Source organism: Acanthisitta chloris, unplaced genomic scaffold (assembly GCF_000695815.1).
Source record: "Acanthisitta chloris isolate BGI_N310 unplaced genomic scaffold, ASM69581v1 scaffold14565, whole genome shotgun sequence".
Taxonomy (NCBI): domain Eukaryota; kingdom Metazoa; phylum Chordata; class Aves; order Passeriformes; family Acanthisittidae; genus Acanthisitta; species Acanthisitta chloris.
In genome coordinates, this window is record NW_008673261.1 from 1 (window position 1) to 15738 (window position 15738).

Genomic DNA, 15738 nt, shown 5'->3' on the forward strand with positions numbered 1-15738 from the left:
ATTATGCGAATATAGGCAAGCAAACAGTGCAGGGTGTGCGGGGAGTCTCCACTCCACCAACACGCACCCAGTGCTGTTTGCTTGCCTATATTCGCATAATAAATTGTAAACTTTGACTGCAATCCTGTTTGGGACTCAGTCATTTATCACAACCTGAACCAATGAAGGAGAAGCCTTACAAGAAGCAGCACAAGTGCAGCAGTGACCTGACCCGAGATGGCTTTGGTGCTCCGTAACTCCATGCAACACACCACCTCTCCTGTACTGAGTGACCACCATAACCGATAGAGCTCAAAGTCATGGACTAAATGAACTCAATGGACATTTTGCGGACATTTGTGGAAATTTTATGACCATTTTGCAGGGGTGGTCCATAGATTAAGGAAATGACATCTGTGTGTTATATCGAAGGATGTAAAGTGGGAAGAGGGGGAAATATGGTTGTATTGAATAGTGCAGGACCTGAGCATGGCATAAATGGTATGGAATAAGGGGTAGAATGTGCTGGTTTTGTCTGAGGTAGTTGATTTTCTTCATAGCAGAGAGTATGGGGCTGTGCTTTGGATTTCCAGCCACTCTGCCCCAAGCCTGTAGCGCTTGATGGGGTTATTGTGACCCAAGTTCAGGACCTGGCACTTGGCCTTGTTGAGTCTCATACAATTGGCCTTGGCCCATCGATCCAGCCTGTCCAGATCCCTCTGCAGAGCCTTCCTACCCTCCAGGAGATCAACATTCCCACCCAAACTTGGGAATTTACTGAAGGTGCACTCGATCCCTTTGTTCAGGTCATTGATGGAGATATTAAACAGGACTGGCCTCAATACTGAGTCCTAGGGAACCCCGCTAGTGGCTGGTCACCAGCTGGTTGTAACTCCATTAATCACCATCCAGACATTTTTTTACCCAATGAAGAGCACACCTGTCCAAGCCATGAGCAGCCATTTTCTCCAGAAGAATGCTATGGAGAGTGTCAAAGGCTTTACTGAAGTCCAGGTAGACAACAGCATTTCCTCCATCCACTAAATGGGTTGACATGTCATAGAAGGAGATCAGGTTAGTCAAGCAAGACCTGCCTTTCCTAAACCCATGCTTGCTAGGCCTGATCCCTTGGTTGTTCTGCATGTACTACTTGGTGACACTCGGGATGATCTGCTCCATAGCCTTCCCTGGCATGGAGGTTAGGCTGACAGGCCTGTAGTTTCCCAGATCTTCTTTCTGGCCCTTTTTATAGATGGATGGCACATTTGCTAACTTCCAGTCACCTGGAACCTCCCTGGTTAGCCAGGACTACTGGTAAATGATTGAAAGTAGTTTGGCAAGCACTTCAACCAGCTCCCTCTACAATTGGTTGGATCCCATCTCGCCCCATGGACTTCTGTATGTCTAAGTGGTATAGCAGGTCACTAACCATTTCTGCCTGGATTATGAGGGTTTCATTCTATTCCCCATATCTGTGTACCCTGAGGACAATTGATCTTGCTATTAAAGACTGAGGCAAAGGTGGCCTTAAGTACGTCTGTCTTTTCATCATCCTTTGTTGCTATGTTTCCCCTCCAAATCCAATAAAGAATGGAGATTCTCCTTAGTCCTGGTTCTATCCAGAACAGGATTGACTTTTGCAGCAGCCAGGAGGGGCACACAAGGACCCTGGGGTTATTCTATACCACCTCATGCCATGCAGAGGAGAGGCGGGGGTTGGGGGCCCTTCTGGTTTGGCTGGTGTGCAGTGTGTGTGGTCAGGTGGCACTGGGTTCCACGTGGTGAACAATCGCCTGTGAATCGTTCACCTGTTTTGGACACTGTTATTAGTATTGTTATCGTTAGTTTTCTTATTTCATTGCTATTTCTAGTAAATTGCTCTTATCTCAACCCATGATCTTTACCTTTTGTGCCTCCAATTCTCCTCTCCATCTTGCCTCAGATGGAGGGGTGGGGAGTGAGTGAGCAGTGCATGGTCTGGAGTGTTTTAGTGGGAACATTAAATTGGGGAATACCAGTCTTGGAGTCATGTTTTCATCTGCATGATTTTCCTGTTTCTACCTTCATCATTTCCTCAACTGGCAGGGTAGAGAACACTGAGTCAGAGATGCCTCTTGTCAGGGTTTCAACTCTTCCTGCTTGTGGGGGGCTGGAGCGACTCTCTAGGTGCTGAAATATAAACAATTCTAAAATATATAGGTTACTTGGAAAAATGAACCCCTTCAATGGACATAGATTATTTCATTAAGTTATTTTTTTCGCTATGCCTTATAAGCTTCTTCAAATTCTATCTGCATCTGTATTTATGTAGCACAGATTAGTACTGGGGTTCATAGGAATAATACTAACTCTGTTTTCCTCTCAATATCAAACACTCCATGCTTCCAGCCCTGAACATGAAGAAACACTTAAACCCTATATATATTTTAACTCCTGCTTACAGTACTGAGAGGTAACTAGCTAAAGAACTCTACTTCTGGTATTTGTGTACTAGATCCTTCTATGTCTCCTCTAAAAATGGCTCTAATAACAGAATTGGATATTATAATTTCCCTGGAGACTTATGCAGCCCTTTCCTGTCTATCTGTCTTGATGATTAGGCCTTAATCTATAGCATAATTTGGAATTTTTAGTAATTAACTGCTGTGTTCTGCTCTTACTTTTGGTCAGTTAAATGGCAAGAGGAATCGTCTCTAATTTAAGATAAGCTGCTGCTCAGAGTAACAATTAACACAGCTACTGCTCTTTAAAGAAATGTAGTAAACCTGGTAGGATGCAATATAAATAACTACACTGAAAATATACCTGCATCTCTAAACCAGAAAATTTGCTACGAAATTCTAGTGTGAAATTTATAACAATTCTTTATGGCAATTGAACAATGATGGCTGCTTTCATGCTATTTTCATATGTTCTTTGCTAGTCAGCATGTCTTGGAAATGACTTAATCTGAAATATAAATTAGTAAAAACTGTGACATGAATATTTCAGTTTTTCAGACTGCTGCATGGCTTCAATTCAGAAGGCATCCATTTGCCATAGATTCTACTGGAAGAAATGAAAATTGCTTTGTATTTTATCACCCAAGTCTTACCTAAACCAGAATGACATCAATACAACAAGTTCTTCTCGCAAGAGCAATGAATGGAGTACAGCATACACATTCTTGTTCTTATTGAGAACATGCAATTTTATCACAGATAATAGGCAAGAGGCTGATGCTCTGTATTTTAAAAGCATTAAATTCTTTCAGGACTGAAGTGAGGTGCTGGACTTTCATATGACAGCATCTTTTTAAATATACCAAATGACATATGGATTGATGCTGCTATAAATGAAATCTGTGTTCTCTGATCACAGACTTCTTCTTGGTATATTCTTGTGCAACACTCAAGAGTACAATGCATAAGTCTGGTCTGTAGTCATTCCACTTGTTTGGGATTTTTTTGCTTGTTTTAAAGTATATTTAAACACTTTTTTTTGGGGGGAGGGGGTATTTGGTTTTTTCAACTGTAAATTCAGGCAGCTGAAAACTACTTCACCCTTCAAGGCAATGAGGAGTTTTAGCATAGATCAAAGCTTTCAGTGAGTCTTAGAGCACTTCATGCCTGTATCCTGACAGACTTACTTAAGTGTCTTAATATAGTTTGGATTATATATATTTGTTATTAAGGACAAGACAGAGTTTTTTCCCCAAGTTTGTATTAGTTCTGCATAGCAACTGTCAAAAGAAAAATCCTCTTTGATCTGTCTTATGATTCAGGAAAACAGTAACTGTTAACTCTGTAGCATCATGTAGGGGTGAAGGCCTGATTCTATGCATTAAGTACCATAAGTAAATTTTTTTCATGTATAGCATATCTCTTTCCATCAGACCATAGTAAGTGGAGAAAAGGCAAATTAGCAAAAACTCCTCTTAGATATAACTTTGTTTTATGCATGTCCAATGTCAATATTGTAAAAGTCATTGTAAAATAAATGTACAGAAATGTGTACTTTAATATGGAGGCAGGCTGAGAAATTGTTTTTGAAAAGAGAATTGCTCATTTATTTTATAATTTAGCCATTCTAATGCTGCTTCACTGCATATAGAACCAATTTATGAGTGAATATAAGTAGTCACAGCAATATGCACAGACAAATACAGAAGGAACAAGTTTTGGAGATTTGTGTCATATGTCTTAAATGCCTTTGTTTTACAGGACGGAAATAAAGATAAGATTGTCTGAGTCCTATTCAAGTAATTCCAGCCCATCATAGCAATGGGCTAGAAGAATTCAAATGCTGTATTAGTTTTTTAAATCTCGATTCTCACTGATTCACTAACAGCGTAGATATGATTTTTAGAGCAAGCTCTATTGCAAAGGCTGTCTCTTAACATTCCCTCCTGCCCAGGTGATGCAATTTCAGTTTGACAACACATAATTTACAAGGCTTAATAAAAAGTCGCTGAAATCTAACTGCGTCTGTCCTTCCTGTCCTCTTTGATACCCCTATAAACCACATCCTGCTTGTGGCTCTAGGCTTGCATGGATGAATAGTAGGGAAGCAACTGTTTCTCATGTAGGATGTCTCAGTCTTTAGAGGCTTTTTAGAAAGTGAGATTTCTCTAGAGCAACTTCAAAGAAACTCTCTGGTATTATATAATAACCTGTACTATCACCTACTAACAAACGCTGCTGCCTTCTCTTTCATTGGTTGTTTTTTTCTTTTAGCTGTGATGGAAGACATTCTTAAATGTTCAGAAAGATGTGCGGTATTTCTTTTAAGACCTGTTTCAAAACTTGTCAGGAAAGTCCTCTGGGGAACTTGTTATCTATATGACAAATTTGTACAGAAGTTAGTTCCAGAAGGAATCAGAGGCCTTTTGAAAAGTGTAACTCAGATGCATTTACAAAAATCAAACCCTTCCCAAAGCAGAAAAAACTTTCATAGAAGTAAATTCTCATCTGCAATTCATTTAATAGCTTAATTTATTTAAATATAGTATGTAAAATCTACATTGTTGTTTCACTTTAAATGTTTACACAAAGGAGGATTTCTTTTTATTTTTAGCCACAATGCAACAAGAGTTTCCCATAGCCTACCTTCCTATGGGATATATGAATATTAAATGCTACAAGAATCCCTGGCTCATTTAACTGTCTTTTCATTGCCTTCCCTTTATTTCTCCCCCAGGCCTGGTACAAACAAACAGGCTTGTATTACAAAATTTTTAAACAGTTCCAAGGGAAAGTCTGTTGATATGAACTCCTGGAAATGGGGAGAACTCCTAGAGCGGTCTACAATTCTTAATTTGACAATAAGTTCTTACGTGAAAGGTTAATCTTTTTTGGATACTGACTTGCAAAAATAACTTGAGTGCCACCACCTAAAAAGTGCTGATACACATGGTGCTATTTGTGAGAATTCAGGTGCTTATGGGATTTCTCTTAGTACTAGGTAGAGGTATTGTGCAAATCCTCAAATGATGCAATTTCACCCCACTTTTCAGCTGCTGGCACTGTACAAAGGGAAAAATAGGTATTAGCTACTTAAACTACCTGCAAACTACAGTTAATGTACATGCAAGCTTGTCATGCATCAAAAGCCAAATTTTAACAATATGTGAAAGGCCAATATGTATTTCTTTAGCTGTATCCCTGAATTTTGACAGCTAGCCTATCCATATGCAGAGGTCAAACCATACCTTTATTTTGACAGCATTATCACACCATACCACATACTGTATGTCTATCTACATTATTCTAAGATACAACTCTCCTCAGTACTTAAATATTACCCTTTATTATACATCAACTAATGCATTTTTAATTGGTTTTTCTTTTTTTTAATTACAGAGAAAATGTAATAATTATATAACTATTCCGTATGGTATCCAAATAAACCTAAATTCCAGATTTTTTACAAGGAGGACGGAATGTCCAGCTGTATGTTCACTTTAACAGCTCTTGCATGTGGCACATGCTGTGAAATGTACTAGCCATCAAAAAAAAAAAAGACTCAAAGCACCTTAAAAATATGTACACACAAAGTAATTTATATGGACAAATAAGGAATGTTGTTTATTAAGGCTGTGCTTCAGAAAGAAGATGTTTAGGGTTAAGTAGCCTTCATCAAGGCACAGAATGGGAAGAAGCAAGCACAGCTGTCTGTAGAAGATAAGTTATGTAAAACCACTAGTGAGGTACATGTAGCAAATACAATTTAAAACTGCACAATTGTTCTTTGTAAGAAAACTGAACATAGTTAATAGGAAATACTGTGACTTTTCAATTGTCACAGTTTTACTTCATTATTAAAAACATAGCAAATATTTCCAAACAAAATTCACAATTTGAATAAATGAAATATTTTAAACAAAGTGCTTCACAGATCTGAATCTTGCATGATTGTACTGTCTGGTCTAGAAGCATTTTGTAGACATCATAGGAGCATTCCACACAAAACTGAAAATATAATTCAGACAAATAATAAACAGGACATTTCTAACATTTGTACACTTTCAAGTAGTTGAGTTTTTAGGGTCACTGGGTTTTCTAACAAATGTGTCTTACAGCAGTACAGGTTCGTAGATTCCTTTAGGAGCAGAGGCCCATTTCAAAGGGCACGTGGTCTTTTTGGGTTGATCTGTTTACTGGCCTGTTCCTCCTCTTGTGGAGCTGCCCGGAAAGATTTCACTTTATCTTTAATGAAAAAGAGAGAATGAGTACTGACGTGCCTGTGCACAACACAGATCCTGAAACTAAGACCTGATGCCCCATATATTGGCCGCAATGTGCAACAAAAAACATTCCTCCACAAAAATATCTGAAGACAGAAACTACAAGAGGATTGAGATAAATTTAATACACACCATACAAACAAGTTGCTTAGCAACTTAGACCCTTCTTAGATGCTACCTTTGCCTCTTCTTAGGAAGAAATTCCTCCCTGTGAAGGTGGTGAGGCACTGGTACAGGTTGCCCAGAGAAGCAGTGGCTGGCTCATCTCTGGCCGTGTTTAAGGCCAGGTTGGATGGGGCTCTGAGCAGGCTGGTCTAATGGAAGTTGATCCTGCCCATGGCAGGGAATTGGAATGAGATTATCTTTATGGTTCCTTCCAACCCAAACTATTCTGTGATTCTATGATAACAACTTTTCTATGAATGTGTAAAGCATTTGTGATTAAATTTTGAAAGTAAATAGATAAATGCATCATTCATTTGTTTCATCATAGCTAGCACAAGAATGTGAGGAACATGAGAAAAGAAGTATGTCATCCTTTGATATTGCTATTCCTCCCCCACTCCCATTCCCCAGTAATATGCCCAAGAATGGGAAGAAGGAAACCAAAATCACATAATAAAAAAGTCACTCCAAAAGTGACAGAAATAAAAGTGACCATTATGTGCCATGAGGGTAACACAAAAGTTACCGGGAGAAAGAATCTTTGATTTAACAGTTCTTCCCTCCAGCAAAGCTATACATGTATCATGCTGTCTGTAAAGATGCAAGGATCTTTTCAATATCCTTCATCTCCAGTACCTTGCTTCAAAAGCAGTATCTACTAAGTTATGGAAGAACAGGGAGTTACCTAAACTGTTTTTTCACTGCTGTTGTCTCAAATTGCCTTTCCCTGAAGAGGAAGCCATTATCCATAAGAAGCAAAGGAAGGTACATCTAAGTTTTTGCTAAAGTATATTGGTGCCAATACATGTGTACAAAGCAAGTGGGCTACATCCGATTTGCTTAATGTATTCTTCTAACTTATAACAGATACTCAGACTGAGTAAAATGTAAGATTTTACCCTATAAGGAATTTTCTAATACATATTTTTTTAAGATAACCTCAGTTGGTTCCCATGTCCGCTGGAATCCACATAGATACAGAAACTAAAATGAAAAATTCATCTCCATGAGGTACCAAGCTGACATGCTGATTTTAGAAGACAAGTGGAAGAGTCAATTTTGGGAACTAAGAATTATCTACTAAATATTAGTTGGTTTTTCAACAAAGAAAGGCTGACAAAATTTTGACAGAAAGGTTGCTAAGGAAAAAAGTAAGCTAACAGCCAAGCTACGCAGAACTCGACATTACTCTTAATCACAGACTGAAAAACAACAGCAGGTTCCCTGCTACATTACACAGTGCAATAGAACAGGAACTGAGAATTCCTACTACTTTTTCCTCATTGTATTAAAGTGGGTTTTTTTCATATAGTTCTTTTGGATTTTCTTTTTCCCTCCTTTATTCTTTTAAAACAAAGAAAACAAACCAACCAAAGTAGCAGGATTGAGTTTATACTTCCTGGAGGTAAAGCAGAGACTCTTCCTTTAAACTAGGATGAATACAGATGTGAACTTGTTCTTAGGCAGCAGAATAAATGTTTCTTTCACAGAACATTACAGGACAGCATAAGGTGAAAAAAGACCCCAAAATATAACCATACTCTTTTTTCCTCCTGTGCTGGTTTGGGCTGAAGTAGAGTTAACTTTCTTCACAGTGGCTAGTATGGGCCTATGTTTGGGTTTTGTGCTGAACACAGGGTTGATAATGCAGAGATGTTTTTGTTGTTGCTCAGCAGAGCTTACACAGAGTCAAGGCCTTTGCTGCTTTCCGTACTGCCACGCTGGCAAGGAAGTTGGAGGTGCATGGGAGATTGGGAGGAGACACAGCTGGGACAGGTGACCCAAACTGACCAAAGGGTTATTCCATACCATATGACATAATGCTCAGTATATAAGATGGGAGGAAGAAGGAGGAAGGGGGGACATCTGGAGTGATGGTGTTCGTCTTCCCAAGGAACAATTATGCGTGATGTGGCCCTGCTCTCCTGGAGATGGCTGAACACCTCCTGTCTGTGGGAAGCAGTGAATTAATTTCTTGTTTTGCTTTGCTTATGTGTGCATCTTTTGCTTTCTCTATTAAACTGTCTTTATCTCAACCTATGAGCTTTTTTAGCTTTTACCTTTCTGATTCTCTCCCTCATCCCGTTGGTGGGGGAGTGTGTGAGCAGCTGCGTGGTTCTTGGTTGCTAGCTGGGGTTAAACCATGACACCTCCTCATTATTACTGCAAGTCTCCATGGCATATGAAAATGCACACAAAACTGATTAAAAACAATCTACCTCTAAGTTCAGTGAGAATGTCAATTTTTTGCTCTAGAATTGCTTCATGTTGGGTAGCATAAGAATCCACATCATAGTCTACTTCTTCTGTCATCTCAAGAAGCGCTTTTTCATCTTCCAGCCATCTAATAGATTCCTCGGTAAAAGTTAAAAAAAACCCCTCATCTAAATACATTAGCAAAGATTCAGGACAAGTTTCAAGACAAAGAGCTGAATTACTCCTTTTCTCAAGGCCACATTTTTACTGTCTAGTCACCTCACTATAACAGTTTTCAATCCTAAAATGAATTCTTATTCCTAATTCAGCAAAATTGTATGTTCTCTACATAGTTTCTTAACTCCTGTGGTCATAACAGCAACAGATAAACCCCAGATAGCCCAGTTCTCTTCAAATTCAGAACATTAGATAACTATTAAACAAAGGAATTGAGAACTTTACATCATGGTTATGTACCCTTAGGTAGGTATCGAACTTTGAAGCCAGACTTTAATTTTAAATATGGGCTGATTGACACTGACTATAATCACAGTGTCATTACTACAGTCAAGGTGTCAAAATAATTCTGTCCATACTCAAAACCAGTTTTTTAAAAGAAGAGCTATTTTAAGTTCTCTATTGCAAGAACTAACTCCCCAGACAGAGTACTGTAAAAGATGGTTAAAGCAGCTCTTAGGCATCTTTGCACTTTGAATATTACAAAAAAAAGGGGGAAAAATAGAGAAAAAAGTCTTGCAGCAAAGAAGAATGCAACCAGGAGCTTAAAGCTTATAGAATCATGCAAAGCTGTAATCAGGGGAACTGATCCCATTGGAAATGCTTTCATTAAAAATAAAGTAAGCAGTTGACAGTTCTAGGCATGCTGAGCCTGAAATACTAAAATTAAGTCTTTTCCTCTGTGCTCAAGTAGTCCAAGTAATATTGAAATCAGAGTCCAAACCCCATGTATGTTTTGTTGGCTTTCAGGACAGATGGAGCTCTCACATTGGGATAGGATTCATGTCATCTAACGTAAACTTGTATATCCATTAAACAAAGGAAGATCAAGACCTCTAGAGTGCAATTTATTCAGTTAATTTATTTTAGAGATTTTTGTTAGGATAGGATGTTTTGCATCCCAGAATCAACAGCTTCCAGGAGAAAGCTGACAGAAGACAACTGCATGTTACAGCTTGTAGATTTTGTATTGGTGCAGCCCATCTTCGCCCATGGCATAAACTAACAAGTAATGCTGCAAACAAAGGTAGCTGAGACTCAGACACATTACCTTCTAATTACTGCTGTGAGGAGCAGTAATCTCCAGCATAAGGCCATATGGATACACAGAGGCAATAACATCTTAAACTAATGCAGTTTGTCTCTCCAGAGCTTGCAAGCATTAGGACACAACTACAGCATATTGCATAAGATTTTAACACTTCTGCATGCTTTACTTCAGGGCTAATGCTTCATAACTAAATCTCTACATCTGTTGTAAAACGTGATATTTAGCATCCTACTGTATTACATTAACACACATCAATGTTACACTAAGTTAGATACCTAAATTGAGGATGTGTGTATTCCCTATAGGTTTAAGGTTTTTCTATTTTCTTGCATCAGATGTGCCAAATGGACAGTCTGCCTAAAGACTCTAAGGTTATGAACAGAAGCAATTCACATTTCCTTCTGAAAACTAGTAATTCATACATATTTTTACAATTTATTTTGTGAATGTAAAAGGCTCCATGGTGCTGACCAGCATTACACTATATGATCAGTACTCCTTTCAAAGACCCTGACTAATAGCAAGTGAAAACCTTTATGTATCTGTAAAAAGGAAGCAAACAAGCAGTTAGAAATTTGTTTCTTCTGGATCTCAGTATCTCAGAGGAAGATGTCACAGAAGGATATTTAGAGAAGATACTTGGAGGGAGATGACCACACAGAAATGGTGCTGACAGAGATATTACTATATAGGCACATTACTATTAATTGCCAGCTTTGGCATAGGAATACTGTCATAGATTAGACAGTGAAATTGAAAATTTCAAGACACAGAAAATATAGTAAATAGTTGAAATAGTAAAAAGAAAATAGCAACTTTTCTTACAATGAATGCAGTCTATTTAGGAATGCTTGTTGAGAAGAAAAGGAAAATTTTACTAAATTTCTGGTGTGGTAGGAAAATGTTTCTCTTTCATCATGGGGACAAAGAATAATGGTTATGGGATCTAAACATCTGTTCCTATTTGTTTGCTACAATGGGCTTAGCATAACAAAACAATTTATAAATCTCTGACAGCAGCAGAATGACCAGATGATATAATACATCTACAAGAGTATGCACTTTCATTGGGAAAACCTGAATTCCTGAATTAAGATAAAACAAAGTAGAGCTCCATCTTTTACCTGGAATACAGTCCTGTGGTCTTCTACTACTTGTTCTTCCATTTCCACCATTTGTGACACAGCTTCATGGAAAGTAAACAACTGTGGCGAAACTTCCTCTTCCTAAAACCAATAGTTAATCTTGTTAGTCTGGAAAGAACTGTGGCTGCAGGAAATATATTGAATATGATCCATCCCATCACAGAAAATGAAAAGAAATATGCAGAAAGTAGAACCCCTCAAAAATAAAACTTAATACTTCTAACAAGAAAATCTCCAGAAATGAGTGGAGAGAGCAATAAATTTAAACTGTTCACAGAGTTAAATTTAATTCATATTTGTTAAAAATATCCAGCCATTAACCCTAGCGGATATTGGAAAACAGAATGTTCCCCATGAAAAAAAAACCCAATAGTGGGAGGAGGAATTCACAAGGGAAGAATGTTCATTTCTAGTAGATTTTAATAAGAAAACTTGTCTTCCACCAGGGATTTTTGTTGTGCCAATTTTCAAAAAAAAGAGAATAGCAATTACATTCAATACATTTCAGGGAATAAAAATTAAACTAATCCTTTGGGAAAAAAAGTGGAATAAATGTAAAGTGAAAAATCTAAAAAGTATGTAGTGATCAATACATTAGAAGAATGCACAACATGGATTTACAAATTGGGACAGTTAATCACAATCAAAGGGGAAAGCACTAGGTAGGCTGTAGTTAATGTTTTAGCAAGACAGTATGGTTCCTTATACCATGCCTTTAAAATCTTTTAAAAACACACTGCAAAGCTTAATTGAATTCCATATAAAAATGAAAAAGTATGACATAAAAGGATATCTGGCTGTAAGGACTGTCCAGTGCGAAGCTCTAGGAATCACTAGAATGTTCTTGTAAAATAGAGTCCTGGAAGAAGAATTACTAAAATGAGAAATGCACCAAACACCATGAAGAGGTGTTTGAAAAGCCAGAGTCTTGAGAAAAATAAGTTAGGGTAGTAAGGATTTTTCTTTTCTACCTTCCAGCAGCATTTTCACAAACCAAGCTGTACATTTAAGGAACCAGGACTAGAGCTGATAATCAGTAGTGAGGGAAAAAATGCCATTTAGAAGATGCCTCTCAGTCCCAGCTTTCCACTCATGCAGCCCATGGAGACGTCCTGGGAACATGATGTGGCTCTCTCCCAAACATTGCTCTGGGGTTTCACTCCATGAAAATCAGTAAGTTGGGAAGAAGAATGATGGGCGGCCAGATTTCTAAACACAGAGAAAGGCAAACTTGCTTGAAATAGGTGTTCTATGCAGGAAAAAATAGTGGTCAAAACCACAGGAGTGTTAAATAAAATGGATGCATTTCCCAAGCTACTTCTAACAATCTAATAAGAGATGAAGCTATACTGGAAAAATGCACACTAAAAATGTGAGAGCCGAGAGCAGACCTTGCCTAGATATTAAAAGCCCTAATCAGCAAGGAAGATAAAGAAAAGTAAAATATTCTCCTCTCATCATTCAAGAAACCTTCTTTTTTTTGTTTGTATGGGAATGAACATAATACTGAAAATGAAAATAAAGTGAAAGGTAAAGAGGCATGCTGTATCTACTTAATAGCTAACAGGCTATAAATACACATTACTCTGGATTTGTTCTGCCACTGTATTTATCATGTCTTTCCATGTAATGCTGTAAACCACTCACGTTTTGTTCACAAAGCAGTTTGAGATCTCTCTGAGGAGAGCTCCCCACACCCCACTGTGTCTCTAAGTCATCGACCTGATTGGGAGCATGGTGTATAATGGGACAGATATCTCCTGCAGCACTAGGATCAACCATCAGCTCCTTCACTCTACGTTCAGAAAATATTTAATTTGCAAATTAGTAACAACCTGTGCAAGAGTTGAAACCAAAAATAAAGCTCATTTATACACAATAAAATTAATTTAATAAGGAGGATGATGTCAGCTTCACAAATTTAATGTACTTTCAATGACAAAAAGACATTAGTCCAATTCCTAAAAAGCTTGGACTTTCAACTACTTGCAAGTGAATTACAGTCCATCTTGTAGCAAGAGGCATATTTTGATTGAAAACTTACTACTCATTAACTGTTAAGAGGGCAAAAATATCCAAACTCTCAATATTAACTCCTTAAAAACAAATAATATTTGAAAGAAAATTTCATTCAGGATCCTAAACCTGACCATCGGAGTTTTTTTTCTGTGCACACAATTGTGCTTTAAAAAAATTAGTCAGTCAGTACCCTGACTGAAAATCCACCAAGAATTCTGAAGAAAACAAGAATTTACAACCAAGTATCCCAGAGAATGAATAGATTCTTTAACTAAAATAATTTCAAAGGTGAAAATATCTTATTAAAATGTTAGGTTCTTGAAGCATGAAAGTAGTTTAAAAGATTGATAATTATTCTATCCAAAAAAGCCCATTTAAAAGAATGTTTATGAAACAGATGCATCAAAGTCTGCAAGTATAGCAAGTTTTAGAAGAAATTAATTTTTTAAGGGGAATTTCTTTTCAAGTAGCACATATATACTACAATGGAAACTGTATTTAATTAATCTTTGGAATGATTACAAGTTTTTAAAATATATATGCAATAAAATTATTTTCTTTTTTAATTAGATTTACTCAAATTACCCTAAATACAGACTTGTCAAATTTGGTTCACTAAATGTACAAAGGTGACATCACTTTTTTTTTTTAAATGTATGAAGGAAACTAACAAGGCTGGATACAGTGTGTGGTTGTTGTAAAGAAAATAGTGGGAAGATGATTTCAGATCATGCAGAGCCATCACATGACAAACAAAATAGAAACAAAGTATGCATGACTCAAGGCAAGCGGACTAATGAAAGGTTGGTCTGTAAAACTGCATTGCCAAAAAGAAAACTCAAATATAAGGATTTCATGTATAGAATGAAGTAGACCTGGTGATTGAAGGAGAAAAGTCGTCATACTCATAGGAAGGAGAGAGATCAGAGCGACTGCCACTACCCTGTGAGAAGGGAATGTCTGAAGGACTAATCCCAAATTCCTTTACTCTGAAGCAGCAAATTAAAAGAAAATGTCCTCATAAACACAGTTAAAATGACAACTGTTTAGCATTCTTCTTTAATAGTTTCACAATAAAATTACTTTTAAATTTAAAAAATAAGACTGTTGACATATTTAAGTCTTCTGCAAATAGAGTTACAGATCACTAACAAAATTGAACAAAATCAGTGCTGGTAATTTGCAGGATAATATAATAGCAATGTTTTCAGAAGAGTAATTCCAGATTTCAATTTGTGCAGTTAATAAAATTTGCTCTACATTCAGTATTTCATTTAACTGCTCCTTTTAACATATCAAACACTAAAATGTTTTACATTATATACTGCCCCATCTTACACTGTGCAGATACTGGTGTTCAGCACCTAAAAACTAATTGTACTATCAAAATTAGATATTGCTAGAAAAAATTAAAACACTACACAAAACACATGAAGCAACTTTACAGTTATAGGCATAGAAAATTAACTCTACCACACCCAAAACCAGCACAACTTCATAACAGCATGAAAATTTAACACCAAGAGAAAGAAACAGTTACAGTAAAACAATTTAGTAAACTAGAAACAGGTATTTCATATGTTTTTCGGTGTCTATTTCTGAAGTCACTTCAGCAATACATATTCAATAAAGGAGAGAAAGATCCAACAAGACTCAATTAATTTGCCATGTCCTTTGTTAAGTTAGTGTAAGCAGAGGAGTAGATGCCCCCTTCTCACCAGGAAGGAAATCAGACGGGTCTGAGCCAGGTAGATTTGCAACTAACTCCTTTGATCAAACAGAAAGATATTTGGATCCCAAGAGGAGTGTGTGGCGGCTTACTACCTGTGGAGGAATGGCTATGCGAAAAGGGACATGATTTCCTTGGAGCTGACAACCCAGCTTGTAGTGTGGTGTAAGGCCTACAGCATGCTGTGACTGAGCCTTGAACCTGCTGCTAAGGGAGAGAGCTCTGCTTGGCAGAGCTGGCTCCGACCAGCTCTGGGTCCGGTGTCAACAGGCTCCCTGGAATTCCTGGGAAAGTCCCGGAGTGTGGATAGACACCTGCTTGCACCAATCATAAGTTTGCCCTGGACACTTGGACAGGGGCAATAAACCAATCATGTATCCGCTGCGTTCACATACACTGTGTGAATATCTATATATATCTTGTAAGCACTAAGAATAAATGAGAACGATCATACTCGTATTGAGATTCATCATTACTCCAGGTCCGGATCCCA

The 15738-nt window shown here is 37.5% G+C and overlaps 1 protein-coding gene across 1 annotated transcript in view; it reads right to left on the reverse strand.

Moving 5' to 3' along the window:
• Positions 1 to 5971: 5971 nt before the first annotated feature.
• The window catches only part of LOC103802412 (kinesin-like protein KIF2A), a gene marked incomplete at its 5' end in the record, with an annotated part of 11476 nt that continues 1709 nt past the window's right edge, over positions 5972 to 15738 (reverse strand). The window contains 5 exons of the mRNA XM_009074881.1: positions 5972 to 6665; positions 9088 to 9223; positions 11477 to 11578; positions 13145 to 13292; positions 14392 to 14505. Of these exons, the coding sequence (XP_009073129.1) occupies positions 6580 to 6665; positions 9088 to 9223; positions 11477 to 11578; positions 13145 to 13292; positions 14392 to 14505 (586 nt within the window). The remainder of the gene's footprint in view (positions 6666 to 9087; positions 9224 to 11476; positions 11579 to 13144; positions 13293 to 14391; positions 14506 to 15738) is intronic.